The sequence below is a fragment of the Eptatretus burgeri genome, chromosome 2 (assembly GCF_056783735.1).
Source record: "Eptatretus burgeri isolate ZD-2024b chromosome 2, Ebu_testis_v1, whole genome shotgun sequence".
NCBI classification, from domain to species: domain Eukaryota; kingdom Metazoa; phylum Chordata; class Myxini; order Myxiniformes; family Myxinidae; genus Eptatretus; species Eptatretus burgeri.
In genome coordinates, this window is record NC_140962.1 from 87,962,410 (window position 1) to 87,980,852 (window position 18,443).

The 18,443-nt window shown below is 42.8% G+C and overlaps 1 protein-coding gene across 10 annotated transcripts in view; it reads right to left on the reverse strand.

Moving 5' to 3' along the window:
• PRDM15 (PR/SET domain 15) overlaps positions 1–18,443 on the reverse strand; it is a 192,943-nt gene that overhangs the window by 38,055 nt on the left and 136,445 nt on the right. For all 10 annotated transcript variants that reach the window (XM_085870224.1, XM_085870225.1, XM_085870221.1 and 7 more), the window contains one exon: positions 982–1,149. In XM_085870224.1, coding sequence (XP_085726350.1) covers positions 982–1,149 — 168 coding nt within the window. The remainder of the gene's footprint in view (positions 1–981; positions 1,150–18,443) is intronic.

Below are 18,443 nucleotides of genomic sequence, written 5' to 3' on the forward strand. Positions count from 1 at the left end.
ATATGGTGTTACATCTGGGAGATAATTACGGTGTTACGTCCAGCGCTAGGCTCGGGCTTTATGGCAATGTATTATCCATGACTCGGTGAGAATTGCATTTTGCAACTTGAAAAAAACAAACAGACATAACATCTGATCCTTGGGAACATAAAACGAATTCATAATATTGTTTTTGGTGAATAGGTGTGTGTACTGTATAACTAAAATTGATGTTGGGTTGTTATAGCAGCAAACAAAGTGATTCTGGGAAAAATAAAAAAAATTGCAAATATTGATCATTAATAAAGTGTATAACTGTACTGTAACATCGATAAATTATGTTGTTCAACTCCCATCAGCGAAGCAACGGGTTCAATGCTGGTCCATGGATTCCTTCATCTCCAGCCACCTTTATCATTTTGATTAAGGACCCAGTTGAACCCACTGCCTTTCCTTTCTTTGATCTTATAATAGCTGTTTCAACTTCTTCTTCACATGTCTCCTCTTCTGAACCTTGGGAAAAACAGTAAAAGATAAAATGGACCTTAAAAAATATAAATCTGAATGGATGGGACAATCAACTTGGTATCCTTTTGCATGATGGAGTACTCCTCAATACAATGACATTGCTGATATCAAGGGAGGACAGCATTATTTAAACCACATTTGAATCTGCTGAATCTAGAATTGGGGCATCTCCACATTACATGCACAAAAAAAAACAGAAGTATCGGGGTGGGGGAGGGTGGAGAAGGAGTTAACTTGATAAAAGGAAAGGAAGAGGCAATAATAAGAGACAAAATTGATTCAGTAACTTTGGATGTTGAGGGATAAAAAAGGCAGAGGGTTGGGAGTAGAAAGGAATAAGGGGAAAGGGAAGGGAGGGAAGATGGGTGGGAGAGGTGGGGGAAAGGGAAAAGGTACTAAAAAAAAACCTGCTGTTTCAGGACATAATGCATAGATTCGCCAACAAGTGCTTTAATTTTTAAAAATCCTGCTCACGTTGCATATGTCGGCGCAGGTGCTCGAGTAACACATCCTTCCGGTAAAATTTTTTCCCACAGGCATCGCAACCAAAGTGCCGCTCGCCATGCTTCTTGCAATGCTTAGACAAGTTGCTTCCAGTCGAGAAGAACTTTAAACAAATGTTGCACTGGAATGTTCGTCCATCTGTGGACAAGAAAAAGACAACGACAAAGGGAGATGATAGTACAATTGGGAAAGGATATTTCAGAAAAAAGTACACATAAGCGCAGAGGGGTAAAGGGAGGTTTGGTGGTGGGGGAGGGAGGGAGTGTACCATGCCTTTGTGACTGTCTTTGATGTAACATTTCATATGACAATATTTTTCCAGTTTTTTATGGAAAATATATTTATTATTTAAAATTGTTTATTTTAGTGAAATATACTTGGTGAAACATATTCAGTGAAATATATTTAGTAAAGAATTGTCATGTGGACAGTAACCTCAGAACAGGAAGCAACCACACCTGTCGGCTATCACTGAACACTGGAGCCTAGTCTCCAACAATGGCCGAACAAAACCTGTTACGTCTGCATTGAATAGTTGCCACAGGACTGAACCGGCAGAGCTATTACTGCACTGTTTATCAAATAAAGTTCCAATAATTTAACACTTCAGGGAGCCCAAATTAACCCGATTGTTTGCACGCTAAAATGGCGGTAACAAGAGGCCATTGACACAAACTGTTACTTAAAGGGGAACCCAAACGTTCAGACCACTTTGACGCTAATCTATCCTTTGATACCCTGAAAAAGATACGATGTGTCTTTTTCCGATTTATAAAAGTAGGTAATTTTGCAATTAAAAGACGAAATCTTCCTCGTCACAATTAGCCGTGACGTCTCACCATGAAGACGAGTGCCTCTTCCGTATTGTTTATGGGTGACATCGCAGTACAATTTAACTCAAAAGGTGAATAATGTACGAATTTCTACAAATGTGCTGAGTCGATGCATTATTGGTGGTTGTGGTAATACAAACCGAGATGGATTCATGCTACACCAATGCCTGAAAGACCCAAATTTTGCCAGGAATTGGACGAGGTTTGTCCAAAATACCCACATGTGGATTGAGCTGATGAAATGTTCATTTCTGTGCTCAGAACATGTTGCAGAGTACTGTCATGAAACAACAGAGATGGCTAGATATTGTGGTTACCCGCAACAATTGAGTGAGGATGCCATCCCCATGATTAAGCAGAAGAAACAGCCGTCGCTCGAAACTGTAACACCATCTCTGCCTATCTACAGGCACATGTACACAGACAGTTTGAGAGGTGAAACAAACACCTAATGCCATTGCCCGGCAGTTCTCACAAGAGCACCTGAAAATAATTATCTATTATCAATACAAATTTTGACGAATGAAATGATCCACCATCTATTTATAGTGGAGAAAAAGTAGGTATGTATCATCTTCTACTCTGAGAGGATTTGACCAAGGATGCTAAAACTTTCATGGTCCCCCTCCTCCACCATCCCCCCCCCCAATCAACTATCACCCCACAATACACCTCCCCTCCACAATACCAACATCCCGCGCCCGCCATCCACAATACCCACCATCATACACTACCCCCTCCACAATACCCACCACCTTCCCACACCCACCACGATCCCACAACCACAACCATCCCACACCCACCCCTTTACAATATCCACCATGATCCCACACCCACCCCTACACAATATCCACAACTATCCCACACACAACCCTCCACAATCCCCATCCATTGGGAAGGGACATCGACATGTCACGGACATGATGGTGGGACACAGCACGGACAAAAATGGTGTCCAGGAAAAGTATGAAACGGGATGATCCCGTAACATACAAGAAAGAAAGACACCTGGTCAGCCTGCAACGGTGGGACAAAGCATTTGTCACCCATTTTGTCCACGATGTCTGAGTGTGCTGGATGGTGCCTGTGCTGTCGGGTGATGATGGTTATTTCTGCTCGAGTAATGTTTTAACCGATTTATCAATTAATACAAAGTCCCTCCCTTATCAACCGTTAATTCAACGGAAAAAAATCAAACCCTACCGAGCTGAAGTGATCATGTGACCAGCGTTTTCATCTTCAAGAATACCTCCATCTCCTTCCTCTGAATCACTGGCACAAGGCTCAAAATGCGATGGCTCCACAATTCCCCTGAAAGCATTTCAATCACTAATTTTGTCTCCAATAGTTTCTTCAAAATCCCACTGATCACTTTCAACATTCTGAGAACCATCAGAGTTGCTAATGATGGTGGAATCAGAATCAGAATCTGAGCTTGACATGCACTGTTTCTCTATGTAAACCACTGTTCGAATGAAGGTGAGATCATGGTCACTGGCAAAATCAAAAATCGACACGGGCTATTTTTGACACTTCCTGGCAAAAACCCAAAAATTCAAAATAAACTTCCCTTCAAATTAGACAGTGATTAATGATTTTCAATGGTTTCAATTTTTTTTTTTTTGCATTTGAGTTCCCTTTAAAGAAATAAACAAATTATTTATTACACAAGGACAGGATGATAACCCACAATAAATCACCCTATTGTGGTTCTCTCAGCCTGTCATCCTTCTGAGGTCGGCAAAATGAGTACCAGCTTGCTGGGATGATTGAGCCATTTGAGTATTCTGCGTCAGAGTGGCAACCCATCCAGGATTGTGCCCAATAGCCAAGGAGACTGCTTCGGCATCACCGACGCTCTGTACAGAGTATGGTCCCAATGGATTTGGATTTTTCGATATTGTGGTTCCATATCATGTGGGGAGGTAACGTGATGTATTCTCCCTTGCACTGCTTTGCCCCACCCCGTCTTACAGAGGAGAACAAGAGATGAGACACCTTGACCTAGTAGTCCAGGAACCAGTGATCATTTATTTGCTGAAAATGACCAAGTGTCTGGTTGCTATTTTAGAATAGATACAATTCCCTCCATAAGTATTGGAACAGTGAAGTCAAATTTGTTGTGCTTGATATATACTCAAGAAATTTGGATCTAAAATCAAAAGATGAATACGAGGCAAGAGTACAGAAGGTCAGCATTTTTTTTTTTTGGTTTTTATATGAATGTATGTTTTACCATTGCAGAACAATCGCACTTTTTATGTTCAGTCCCCCCATCTTAGGTAAAGGCCTGGTCAGACCTTGACGTTTTAACCAATGTTTGCCGATTTTTGAATTTTTTTTCTAAAACGCTGGCACACGTTGAATACGTTATGGGTAAGTTTTGATAATACTGAGAGCACGCTGAAAAGCACTGCCATACGTCGTTGTACGCTGGCTTTAAACGTTGTACTTTTTGGTTGTCCTCAAATTTTTTCATGCTTGAAATTTCACGACGTATGCCGGCGTATAACTCACACGTTCCGCTACGCTGGCCACAAGTTGTATGCACGGTCTGCGATCGTTGACAGACGTCAACACATGCTACTTGTAAGTTAATCATAAGTTGAGACACACCGAGGTAATGTTTAGCGTACCCGAAACTTATTTCTAACCTATGATTAACGTGTTGTTGGCACGTTACGCGATCGTTGCCACACATCGACAGACGTTACTTTTAAGTTACTCATAGGCTGAAAGACGTTGGTGTAATGGATCGTCCTTGCATCAGCGTCCACGGCCACGGCCAGGACACTTATTTGCAGCATTCTTCAAACTTTTCTTCGGCATGACGAGGATGTTCACACTTCGATGTCTAGCTTGGCTATGATTCCAATTGTCCATCGGCAGCGTCTATTTAAAATAGTCGAGTTTGAGCGTTTTAACACGTTCAGAAGAAACGCTTCAAATTTCAAAACCCCAGCGGCAAAAAACAAAGGCGAGTGACAGCAATTTAAATCGTTCATTGTAAACAATGAAAATAGCTGAGTGGTACCGTTTAAAAGTCGTTGAGTGTAAAAAAAAATCCAATTGTTGAGCGCAAGCGTCTACTTTCAATAGTGGAGATGCAGCCATTTAAATCGTTGAGTGGCAGCCTATGAATAGCAAACCCCACGTCACCGGCAAAGATAAACTGCCGCACGATATGGATAAGTTAGGCTATCGTTGGGCATAGTTTGTGAACGCCGGCTACACGATAATTATTCGTTGGTATATCGTATTATAAGTAATCAAAGCGCTCTATGCACATTATTAGTTCATTGTGCATTTGTCCAACCCGTTATGAATAGACCTAAATGGTAAAACGAAGCTATAGCTCATTGTTGAAAAAGCCCCATAAAAAATTAGCCGCGAAGAACTTCGAACAATGGTGAAAAGATGTCTCCTACCCGTGGACACGCGGACGCAAGGAGGATCCATCATAACCCACACCCTCCCCCTCACACTCACCTACTACTGCCAACATGAACAAACTACGACTAATACTAATACTAATACTGATACTGTTACTGCTGACATGGACATCGACTCAAAAAGGACTCGAAAACACTGTTGGGTTCCCCTTTTATGAACACCATTTTTATATACCAATTCCCAAAACCGCTGGGAACACGTCTTTATATGGCAGTTGTAAGCTAGAAACACGTTCATTTATTTTTTTTGTCGACCGGAAGACGTCATTGGAATACGTCTACATACGTCGATGTGTGTTGGGACTACGTAAAGAATTGGTTCAAAGCACGTCAAACATAAGTTAGAAATAAGTTTCGCGTAAAAAAGACATTACCGCAACGTGTTTCGACTTATGAGTAGCTTATAAGTAGCCTTTGTGGACGTGTGTAAGCGTCCACATATCGTGTGTAAAACTTATCCCCATCGCATGCGGAACGTGTGTCATACGCCGAGTACATCGTAAAATTTTGGACATGTTTAAAATTTCTTGATGTACTCTACTTACTACGACGTATGATAGCGTGCTTTAGCGTTCTACTCACGTATACCAAACTTACTCACACCGTATTTGACGTGCCCCAACGTTTTAAACACATTTTTCTTAGGTCGGCATACGCTGGCAAGATCGCCAAGGTGTGACCGCGATGTTGACACTTCCATTTCTATGGCAGTTATGATTCGAATCGTTGTGCGTCAGCCTTTTAATAGGCTACGTCACGACATCGTCGGCGATGCGTGCAACGCGCTATGCCTAAGTTAGACTATTGTTGGGCATCGGTTGTGTAGGCCGACAACAGGTTCAGCATTCGTTGGTATAAGTTATCTATAACACAACGAAACGTTCTGTGTCCGTTACCAATGCGTTATACATAAGACAAAGTCGCTATGAATACGTCCGAATCTTTAAAAAAAAACATCAAAAGTTCAACGTAAGCCAGCGTTTTACATACATTTTAATACGTTGCCATCGCTGGCTAAAACGTCAAGGTGTGACCGGGCCTTAAGCATAAGTGCTGGAACAAATGACTGACAGGTGTTTCATGTTGCTCAGGTGTTTCTTGTTGCATCGATTGTTAACATATAAATGAGCTGTGAATGTCTAGTCTTGGTTTTAACCTTTGCTTTTGCCTTGGGAGTCTGCCTTTGGAGTCAGGAGGCATGAACCACCATGACGACCAGATAACTGTTTATGAAAGAAAAGTAAGCAATTTGGAAGCTGAAAGCAGAAGAATTATATTGGAACCATAGCACAACATCTTGCACAACAAATACAACTTGGAATATCTTGAAAAAGAAATAAATCTTGAGTGTACTTAGCAATAGACAACAGCCAGGTTGGACAAGGAAAACAATTGGAGTTGATGACAGAAAAATCATCAGAACTTGAAGAAAAACGCTAAAACAACTGTCAGTGACATCACCAATAACCTTCGGAGTGCAGAGGTGAAAATATCACAATCTACCCGTTCGCAGAAGACTTCGACAGCAGAATTACAAAGCCTTCTTACTGCAAGATACAAACCTCTCATCAGCACCAAACATAGAAAGGCCAGATTAGAATTCACCAAGAAGTACAGAGGTGAGGTGAGTTCTGGAACAAAGTTTAATTGAAAAAATGAAACCATGATAAACCTTTACTGAAGCGATGGAAAGGCGAAAGTGTGGAGAAAGGAAGGAACTGAATATGATCCAAACCTTTCCACCTCGTCTGTAAAGCATGGTTGAGGTAGTGTCATGGCTTGGGCTTGTATGGCTGCCTCTGGAACTGGCTCACTCATCTTTATTGATGATGTAACTGGTGATGGTGGCAGCAGAATGAATTTGGAAGTGTACAGAAACATTTGCCTGCCAATGTATAAGATTCCTCCAAACTCATGAGGTGACGCTTCACCACGCAGCAAGACAATGACCCAAAAGGCACTGCCAACGCAACCAAGGAGTTCATCAAGGGAAATGGTGTAATGTTTTAGACTGGCCAAGTCAATCTCCTGATTTAAATCCAATGGAGAGCATTTCACTTGCTGAAGAGGAGGCTAAAGTGAGAAACCCTCCAAAACAAACAACTGGAAAAGGCTGCAGTAAAGGTTGGCAAAGCATCTCAAAGGAAGATACCAAGAGGGTGGTGATGTCAATGGGTCACAGGCTCGATGCAGTTATTGCATGCGAGGAATATGCAACTAAATACTAACTATTATACTACTTTAATTTACTTTAAATTAATCTGCTCCAATACTTATACTGACCTAAAATGGGGGACTGAACATAAAAAGTGCTATTGTTCCACAATAGTAAAACATATATGCATGGAAATACCAAGAAATAAAAGCTGACTTTCTGTACTCTTGCCTCATATTCATATTTTGATCTCAAATCCAAACTTCTTGAGTATATAGCAATAATAACAAATTTGACTTCACTGTTCCAATACTTATGGATGGCACTGTATATTATTAGGTATTTCAAAAACCCTTGTCTTCAGGTTCAACAGTGGTGGGTTGGAGTTTTAGGACTCTGGAAGTGTAGGTACCATAACGTTCATCATATTACGACTTTGCGGAATGCAAGTTTGAAATGTGAAACGTATTAATTTTCAATTTCTTTGCTAATTTATGTATCCCGCAAATGAGGCATCATGTGAAAAATAATTATTTACTGATTCGCATGGTATATACTATTTAGCTCTATCCACATTTTAATAGAATTTTTGGTGTCCTATATAGCATTCCCAACACCAAGCCTGGTGTTGGCGCAGTGGTTAGGGCAGCGGCTTGGGAACCAAAAGGTCCTGAGTTCAAGCCCCGTTGGGCCACTGAATTAATACACCAGGGGGTTGACTCAGCCTGTCATCCTTCCGAGGTCGGCGAAATGAGTACCAGTGTACTGGTCCGGTGTATACCCCGGATAAAATAGGTGTACCATATCCCTGTGTCGTAAGAGGCGACCAGGGTTGCGTCAGGAAGGGCATCCGGCGTATAACATGTGCCAAATCACGATGCGGATCATACGGATGATCCGCTGTGGCGACCCCTAACGGGAGCAGCCGAAAGAAGAAGAAGAAGATAGCATTCCCAACACCATCTCTTTAAACATCCCAAAGAAACAAACTAGTTTTTTTTTTAAAACATTTTTTTCTTCGAGCTTCCAACACCTTTGATAAAAACAGTTATGCATATTTCCTGAAAAATTCAGTCTAGTTTTATACTGATAAGTTTTTCCAAAATTGGATTGTCATATAGTAAGTTATGACATATTTAACAATAACGAGAATTGCTTTGCAATACATGTCCCCAACCGGTCCCAATGAAGAAGAAACCCATAACCCACCGTGTTTAGGTCTATTCGGCAAAATAAAAGGAAAATTTATTTTCATTTACTGATATCTTTTATTGACTATAGAAACAAATAAAGACAAAGGATAACAAACCGGAGATAAAAATTAGTTTGCTTCAATGCATTGATACCAGAACCATTAGAGCCGATACTGGAAACAAAAAGAAGAGGAAGAATCTTTAACCCACCATGTTTCGTTCGTTTCTATTGCTTTGCTTATTTCATATTAAAAATAATCCGATGTACAGACATGAATCAACAACATGCATATGGCTTATGCGCACATATACTACATCGTGGTTATATATGTGGGATCATTCCAATTGCACTGGGCCATGGACGAAAACCCAGGCCCAAGGTATGAAAGCTTGCCGATCTGTGCTGCTTCATGCAATGGCGTGCATGTTTTTGTTGGGGTGGAGTCAGACCAGCTGACCAGCCAATGGGTGTAGTGCAGTGGGGTGAAGTTAGGGCAGCTGTACACCGACCCATGTATAATATGTGATATTTTCTCAGTTTAAAAAGTGCATAACTATGTGAAAAATTGACGAAACTCCCTGAAACTTAAACTTGATCTGCAACTCATCATAATAAAGCCAAGTACCAAGTTTCAGTTGAATATGTTACAGGGTATGGGGGAAAAAAAGTCTGAAAAACCACTGGCAGGATGGACAGACGGACAGAGAACAAACATATTATAGTCAGTCCCCCTCCAGTGAAACCGGTAGGGGACTAATAAGTGCAATTCAGTATTACAATTTCAGGTTCTGGGGCACAATCCAAGAACAACATTGACTGAAACAATCTTCTTTGACTTGTATATTCAATACGGCTTCAGAGAGAAAACAGTGGTAACATATATGTGTGGTGTAGTCTGCGGGCCTCCGTTGGGGTCTTGAATGACGACGCCTTTCACGGTTGAGGTCGAAGTGAATGGCCAACCGACTGTGTTTTGCGTGGATACCGGGGCTGCAGTGTCGGTCATAGGTGAGCAGGCGGCTCGTGGTCTTCGCGGTATTCGCCTGGTCAAGACGGCCTTGTCGTTATACACGTACACCGGTGAAGCGATTGCACCGCTTGCGAGGGCCGACGTCTCAGTGCGCTACCGAGATCGACGCGCCCGGCTCTCGGTGTTCGTTGTACGAGGGGAGGGGCCCCCCCTTTTGGGTCGGGACTGGCTGGCGCACCTCGGACTGGATCTCCGGTTCGTACCTCCAGATGTGTGCCAGTGCTCTCTTCGAGGCCTTCGTCGAGTACCGAGGGCGAGGCTCTGGCGGCGGGGGCCGCGTCGATGCAGCGGGAGCGACCGTTCGTTGCTGCCGGCGGCAGTGATGTGCAGTTCGGGAGCGGCGAGAGCCGTATCAGCTCTCGCGATGAGTTCCCGCGCTTCGCTCGCGATGAATTCCCGCGCTTCGGCAGTGTTCGTGAGGCAATGCGCGTCGGTGTTGTTCAGGCAGCTTCGACAGGTGGCGGTGAGCCCGTGGCGTTAAAGGGGGTCGCGAGTCACAACATCGAGTCGACAACCAAGAAACGGACTCGTGATGTGGGTTGTGGGTTGTTGTTCATGGCATATGTGTTTTTCCTTGCTCTAGTGATGCAGTTTAACGTTGTTGAAATAAATGCCAGCAGTTCTCGTGTGAAAGTGGATTTGGCGGAGATCAGTCAATGGGGTTGGTATTATGATCAATGTGATGTGGGGGCAAATAAAGAAGGTTTATTGGCCTCCAGTTGCCCCAGGCCGCAGGTAGTTGCTTTGTCATGTGCTGGGGGTTTATCAAAAGACCGTGCTGTACGGAAAAGTGAGTTTGCAATGCTTCGAGTGATGTTCGTAGTGATTTATAACGAACCTATGATTGCAGTGTGGTTTAAATGGAATTGCTCCCGTCTAGCTACCGTGTGGGTCTCAGGGGTCGACTCGGAACCAAGACTAGTGCCCTGGTCGGCGTTACCCCCACCTCTGGTTGCGAGCGCAGCTCTCTGTGTTCGCTCAAGGCCGTTTGGACGGGCGTTGGCGTCTCAACTGATTGGGGTGCGTGGGTTGTTTTGGAGCATTAAATGCGTACAGCCAGCGGCGCTGTTCAGCGCCCCCGGCCAAGGTCGATCAAGGCTGGTGCCACGGCTTCCAGACAGCGGGCTTCCGGCCTCGGAATGTTTATCTATGTCGGGTCTGCCTGGGGGGAGTGGGCCGGAGGCGTTTGATGGTGCCGGGGGAGGTTGGCTCGAAAGGTCGCCACGACCTCGGCGAGGGCCATGTCAGCATGGGCCGCCTGGGGGCGTTTTTGCTGCGTAGTGCTGCTGTGCTTCTCGTTTTGCTGCTTCATATCGGTAACGCGGTCAGAGTTTAGTGGGTGCTTTGTGCACCTCCGTCTTTGGAACCTGGCCTTTGCTGCTCCACTCGCTCGCATCGACACATTATATGATGTGGTGTGCTGTTATACTTCGCTGTTTTCATTTTTGGTGCCTTGTTTATGTCGAAGTTTATGTTTATTGCTTAGGATGATGGTGATCATTTAATAATCATACTTTTAGGAGGGAGGAGTGTGGTGTAGTCTGCGGGCCTACGGGGAGGGGCATGATGATGATGCATGATGGGCGTGATGATGGGAGGAGTGGTCGTGGTGGTCATCGTGTCTGCAAGGGATACAAGGTGTGCGCGCCGCCTGAGGCGTCGTAGGAATGCAGTAGTCGAACGTGGCTCGTGCGTGTGCATACGTAATAAAGGAGAGCCGCCGGGCAGAGTACGCCCGCGCTCGCGCTTGTACAACACAGCCCGGCTCGACTGTCCTCCCGCTCGTGTCTGCCTGCTAAGCATCTTCCATTTCAGTACATTACAATATGCAGTGTAAATGCATGTTGTTCGAGTTACAGTATATTAATTCCCATACACGTGTGTGTATATTCTCTTCAAAATCAAATTAAAATAAATTTCACAAACCATAGTATTCAGTGACATATTGACACTTAAATTGATAACACCATGACATATTGATATCATGAACACTCTTATGCACTACATAACACTTGGAATGGCGAACGACACTGAAAGTCAAAATTCAGCAAAGTCCAATTCTTCATCAGAAGAAGAATTAAACACTCGCTCATCAGTATCATCAGAGTCGCTTTCATCGTCAATGCCATCAGTTCAACGTATATCAACTGGAGTTTGGTTTCGCTTGAACCAAACAATGTTTGGAGTGCCGTGAACCATTTTCCAGCGATGTCTTTCTGGCTCAAACTCTCCTGGCTGTGCCCTTTTTCACAGAAGTGCGACATAATTGGCTCATTTGATTTTCTACAACAAAACTGATTTGCATGGCAGAATACAGTATATGCCAGGTGTTGGCTTAATGGTTAGGGTGGTGGGCTTGGGATCCAAGGATCCTGAGTTCAATTCCCACTCTGCTGTTGAATAAATACCAAGTGGGGTTGACTCTGTTATCTTTCTTCTGAGGTTGGCAAAATGAACGCCAGCTTGCTGGTATCCTGTGTCGGAATGGCAACCCGCCCAGGATTGTGACCAATAGCCAAGGAGACTGCTTAGGCAGCACCAATGCTCTGCACAGAGTATGGTCTCAATGGATGGAATACAGCATGGATCTGAAGTCTTGACTTTCTCCAATGGTCATCCTGGTTCTCTTGGGGGAATAGAGCTTGGTAAACATGTGAAATCTTGCATTGTTTACTTTGGTGATGTTTGATGCACCATGCATATATAGCACACACAAACTATTCTATGATATTCAGTACATTGACAGATATTGAGATAGACGCCCCGAGTTTCCCATATGCTTGTACAAATTCACGATGTTGTCATAACTTGATATGGCTTAACTTTGCCTTTTTGCATGAAGGCAGCAGAGAAATCGTAGCCAGTAAAGGTATGAAAGACAACCAGAGCATGAGACATCAATGCCTCGCTGCACATCAGTCATAGTGATTACTCGGCGTGAGTTGCTGGAACTTAGGTCCATATTGGTCCACAGTGAAGAGGGAATCGAATGAGCATGTATTAATTCCCATACATGATGATGAAGATGAAGAAGTACAATGATGATGATGAAGAAGTACAATGAAGATATCCATATCGTTACAATGAACAGCTAATGGTTGTTCTGCTTCATGAGATTTGTGCTTCAAATGGAAAATAAGTCTGGTGTCAGCTTCTTCATGTTCAACTACCAATTCCTGAATCACCATCCTCATAACATGACCATTTGCAGCACAATACTTATGGCAGCTCTCTGCAGTCGCAAAGTACAGCACATGATCTTTGAGGACTGTGAAATACTTGCCGGATGCCCATTCATCCACGAGGAATTTAATCAGTTCTGTTTTGAAGTGTGATAGCAAGAGAGCTCCATTGAAATCGGAAGGGCATTGTTGTGATGGACCAGTGATAGTGTACTTTGCATGGATGTCACCCCTTGCAGACTGCTCATGTGCCTCTATTGATGGGCCTTCTACATATGTCACAAACAATGTGCACTTCGGCTGCAAGAGTGCATGCATGTTGACGGATTGCTTGTGAAACTTCTCCATACATTGCTGGTACATTGGGTATTGTATGAATGAAGAACACTGCATCATCAAAATAGGCATTGAGAAAGGCAGGTTGATCAGCTGCTGCATTTTCCTCCAGTTTCTTCATCAAAGTTGACTTGTCTGTTTTGTTAAATGATGAAAATTGAATGATGATTAGATGAATATTCACAATTTTATGCCACCTTGACCTTTTTATCTCAAAAACAATTGGCTTCAAGCTTTTGATTGGTGAACCAATTCAGCGACACAAAATGCAAATTCTGCTCAAATTTCAGGACAATCCGATTAAAATCGACGATTTTGTGTGGAGAGAAAAGCCACAGCACCTCTACCAGGTGGTTAAGTTTTGAGGTGTTCGGTCTATAATTGTGACCTGTAGGTGATTGACAGACAGACAGACAGAACTAGAACAGCAATAGGTGGAGCATATACTTCCGCCAGGCTGAACAGTTTATGTTTTGTATCCCACTGATAGGTCAGTCTGGATCTGGACCTAGACGAAAATCGAATCGGATTGTTCTTGTCAACAAACCAACTCATCCACCTAGTTTTGTTATAACTTGTCCACAATATTTTAAAATATTATGCTATACGTGTACTGTATATCGTTCTTGGCCCTATCTCTCAATGGTGAAGAATCACTTGTAGATTAAAAAAAATTATCGTATCCGGATCCGTATTTTCACCGTAATCATATTAATTAGTCCTTGTCACACAACTAACCTGTCCACAACTTTTTGTGATATCATGCTATATACTGGTTTGAGCCCGATCACTCATTGGTGAAGAATCACTAAAAATTCTCATATGCGGATTCAGATCTTCACAAAATTTAACCAATTATTCCTTGTCACACACTCAACCTGTCCACCAAGTTTCGTCTGAATTATTCCATAACTTTTTGAGGCATTGTGCTACATATCATTTTTTGCGTTATCTTTCAATGGTGAAGAATCACTAAAAATTATAGTATCCGGATCTGGATCTTCACCAAAATCTAATCATTTCTTCCTTGTCACACAATCAACCTCTTCATCAAATTTTGTTCAAATCAGTCCAAAACGTTTTGAGATATCCTGTTCACAGACAAACAGACACAGACAGACAGACGGGTGAAAACATAACCTCCATCCACCTTCGTTGGCGGAGGTAACTAGAGTTCACGATACCCCGTGCAGTGTTACTTCAATTTTAATAAAATCATGATTTTAATGATCGTTGAAAAAAAAAAATCCGAAAGTTTTGTGCTAATGAAGTAGCCCAGAAGCAGTCGAGAACAAAACCCATACATACCACGTCATGAAACCTTTATTAGACCCTGTTGGACTTGGTCTGAAACGGGGGCTTATGGATTTGGTGTCGATTTTCGTGTCCGTGCGTGGGCGCGTCCGCAATCATATCTCGGACATGTATGGACTGATTTTATTTGTACTTGGCGAAAAGACAACACATGATGGTATGCATACGCACGTCATTTTATTTCGACAACAGATCCAAGATGGCCGACCGAGGGCCATTTTAGTTGTAAAAAACCCAATGTTGAACACATCCTTAACCATTTCTCGGACATGCATTTACCGATGTTATTCAAACTTGGCACACAGATAATGAACAATGGCCTACATATACACATCATTTTGTTTCGATATCAGATCCAAGATGGTCGGCTGGTGGCCATTTTGGAACTTAAATGTGTCCCCAACCAGTCTTCAGATATGCAGGTCCGATTTTGGTCAAACTTCGCAGAAGCAAAGTACATGATGGCATATACGTGCCCCTCACGATATTTTGCAATCTTATCAAAGATTGCCGACTGGCAGATGAGCGGCCATTTTAATTGCACACAAATATGGGTGCGCCCGATAACTTCAAACATAAAAATTACTAAAATAATGGGGGCTATGACATTTTATGTCTTTTTTTTACTTGTTTAAGTAGTGCAAAACTGGAGGTATTTAGAAGTATGACAGGTGATTTGTGTTCTGCAGTCTTCAAGTAGTAACTCAATTTAAATAAAATAAAGATTGCAAAAGTCATGTAAATGAATGAATTCCGGTTTTTAACCACCATTTTCCGCAGTGTCTATTACATCACCCGATTGAACAAATTACATTAGTTATTCATGCCTGTTGTATGTGTCCATTATGACATCTTTAAAAACAGTAAGTTTCCTGTTTTGGAATGATTTTCAGTTTTGTTTGACTACAAGGCAGCAGACAGGGGGAAAAAATAATATCACTCCTCTCTATGCATGCACGATTGGGATGATTTCAGAGACAAAGTAGGCCTATAGTAAAACGAAAGACTTGTCTTCATTTTCATGATCCGATTTGTGTTCAAAATATAACATACAATTTAAATAAGCTTTTCTTTGATCATAAACTGATGATCATAAACTGAGAAGACAGACAGACTGACAGATAGAAGGATGGAAGGACATGAACAAATTACTCCCCGCACATGAAACGAGAAGACGATTTGTTAGGGTTAGGGTTAGTGAGGTTAAGCAATGACAGACCAGACCTACCAATATATTTATGAATTGTTCAATTGCACAAGTGAGAAATAGAGAGACAATTCTCAAAATAGAGTATTTTGTTTGGAATAAAAACAGATTTTAAATAGTTGTAAAATGCTTAAATATAGAGAAATACACAACTATATACATGATCTAGATGAATGATAAAAACACTTTATGAAAGTACAATTAAACTTTGACCAACTTTAGTCAGTGCTTATCAGCAAGGAAATGAATAAGCATCAAGTTGTGGAACTGCTGATAGCAATTTGTGATGATACAGGTGAGGAGCGGGTGAACCATGTTCACCAATCAAATAAGGATAATTATTGAACGATGGATTTTTAAAAAGTAAACGTTGACAAGAGAGTATGTTTACTGCTGTGAGAAATGAGGGGAGCTTAGCCCTTTGTCAGTGGAGCTAACATCAAGTGTTAGCCCTTTGTCAGTGGAGCAATTTTACCAACATTTGTAGGCATTTGGCGTTTTTTTTTGTTGCAGGCCGAAAGGTCAGCCCTTTCCACACTAGTGAACGATAATTTGGTTCTGGTGTGTAGTTGCAACAGATTTTGTCTCCAGCAATGATGCATTCCAAGGAAGAGTCTGTCTTATTCCCCCCAAAAAACATCAAAGATGATGTCACCATCATGCAAACCAGTTTGGTTTCTGCTTTTCTAAAAGGATGTGTGTCACCCATTTTGCCAACACCTTGTTTTTCCCCAGACTCCGAGTGACAGTGTGATGCACTATTAATTGGGTATTCTTGACTGTCAAAAATGATTGGATGGAGACATGCTGATTTCAAGCACAAGTTTGCAAGTTCACCAGACTCAGTGATACTGTGATTAGAGCGTCTGCTCTGAGTCGGGGGGATTGGCAGTTTGATTCCAACTCTGGAAGAGTCGTACCAAATACTTTAAAAAATAATACGTCATACAGTACATGCTGCTTCTTTGCTTGATGCTCAGCTTTTAGAAGCTAAGCCTCATGGGTTGGCATCCCTTGGAAGGAAGTTTTCTCCTGAGAAGTGCCCTGTTGATTGGGAAGAGAAAAGCAACACCACTAGATGGTGGCACAGTCACACAGTGCGTTTCAGAAAGTTACTTCCCTCAAGGTCAAAGGCAGTATTTGGCTAATGTGCAAGTCGATCCTGTGTTGTCTGCTGTCTCTGTTCAATGTGAGTGTGTTTAGCAGCTGGCTCTCACGTGAGACTTAGAAACTGAAATTTTTTTTTCTTCGTGATATTGTAATATCATCTGGTGGAAGGCCTGCCTGATTGGAGCCCTTTTCCACATCTGTTTATCCTCCCAATAAGGATGATAACCCTCGTTGAGTAGTTCTCAAGTGCCAAAATGTCTTAGGAAGAATCACAGAAAATTATTGGTGAATTTAATGTTCCTTTTTCTTGTGCATAACCACTAATTTATCAAGAGTTTGAATGTGTACTTCACTGCAGCCTATGCCACAGCCACATCCTTGGTACTAGATGGCATTATATTAATTTATGAACCAAAACAAATAGTATGCGAAACTTTATATGAACCAAACATATCAACAAGGACAATATATAAGTAATTATGTGATTACCCAGATCTTTTACTTAAAAGGTTACAGGTGGGGTGACAGAATTTTAGAGATGATCCTCATAACTGTTCAGAATTCCATAATATTCAAGGGCGTAGCCAGAGGTCCAAAAGCGATGAGGTGAAAAGAGGAGAACTTCGTTGATGTGACGGTGCGCGTAGCGCAGCGTTGCGAGCGCCAACGTTGCAAAGCCATTACAGCGAGGGGTCTGGGGGCCTTGAGCGGCCACCAGAAGCCAATGCATTTTTGATGCCCAGAAACCTATTCTTGGCTAATTTCAATGCTCAAAATTTTAAAATGTTAATGTTCATTTCATCCCCATTAAATGAACATGGGGGGGGGGGGGTATTGTCCTATTTAGGTATTGTGATAGCGGTGGAGATAAGAGTATTCAGAGCACTGCCGGGTAGCTTTGATAGTTTACTCCCCAGGGAGCTCAGATGGCCAGAGGGCTCAGGCCAGATCATATTTCAGGAAATGAGCGACGAGGCAACTGCCTCGTCTGCCTTAGCCTGGCTATGCCCGTGATATTTGCTGTTCTGTTCTGTTCAGAGAGTGAGAGAGCGAGAGAGCGAGAGAGAGCGAGGGAGTGAGAGAAAGAATAGGGGAGGAGGAAAGTGAGGACAGGAGAGAGGGGGGCGAGAGTGAGGAGGGCAGGGAGAGGGGAGAGAGAGGAAGGAAAGAGGGGAGGGAGGGGAGCAAGGAGGGGTGGGGGAGAGTGAGGAAAAGAGGGGTGGGGGGGGGGGGGGTGAGGGAAGAACGATGACTCGCCATACATCACAATACACTCTGTGAAGGAGTGCGAGAGGGTGCGAGAGGGTGCGAGAGGGTGCGAGAGGGTGCGAGAGGGTGCGAGAGAGTGAGAGAGAGTGAGAGAGAGAGAGAGAGAGAGAGAGAGAGAGAGAGAGAGAGAGAGAGAGAGAGAGAGAGAGAGAGAGAGAGAGAGAGAGAGAGAGAGAGAGAGAGAGAGAGAGAGAGAGAGAGAGAGAGAGAGAGAGAGAGAGAGAGAGAGAGAGAGAGAGAGAGAGAGAGAGAGAGAGAGAGAGAGAGAGAGAGAGAGAGAGAGAGAGAGAGAGAGAGAGAGAGAGAGAGAGAGAGAGAGAGAGAGAGAGAGAGAGAGAGAGAGAGAGAGA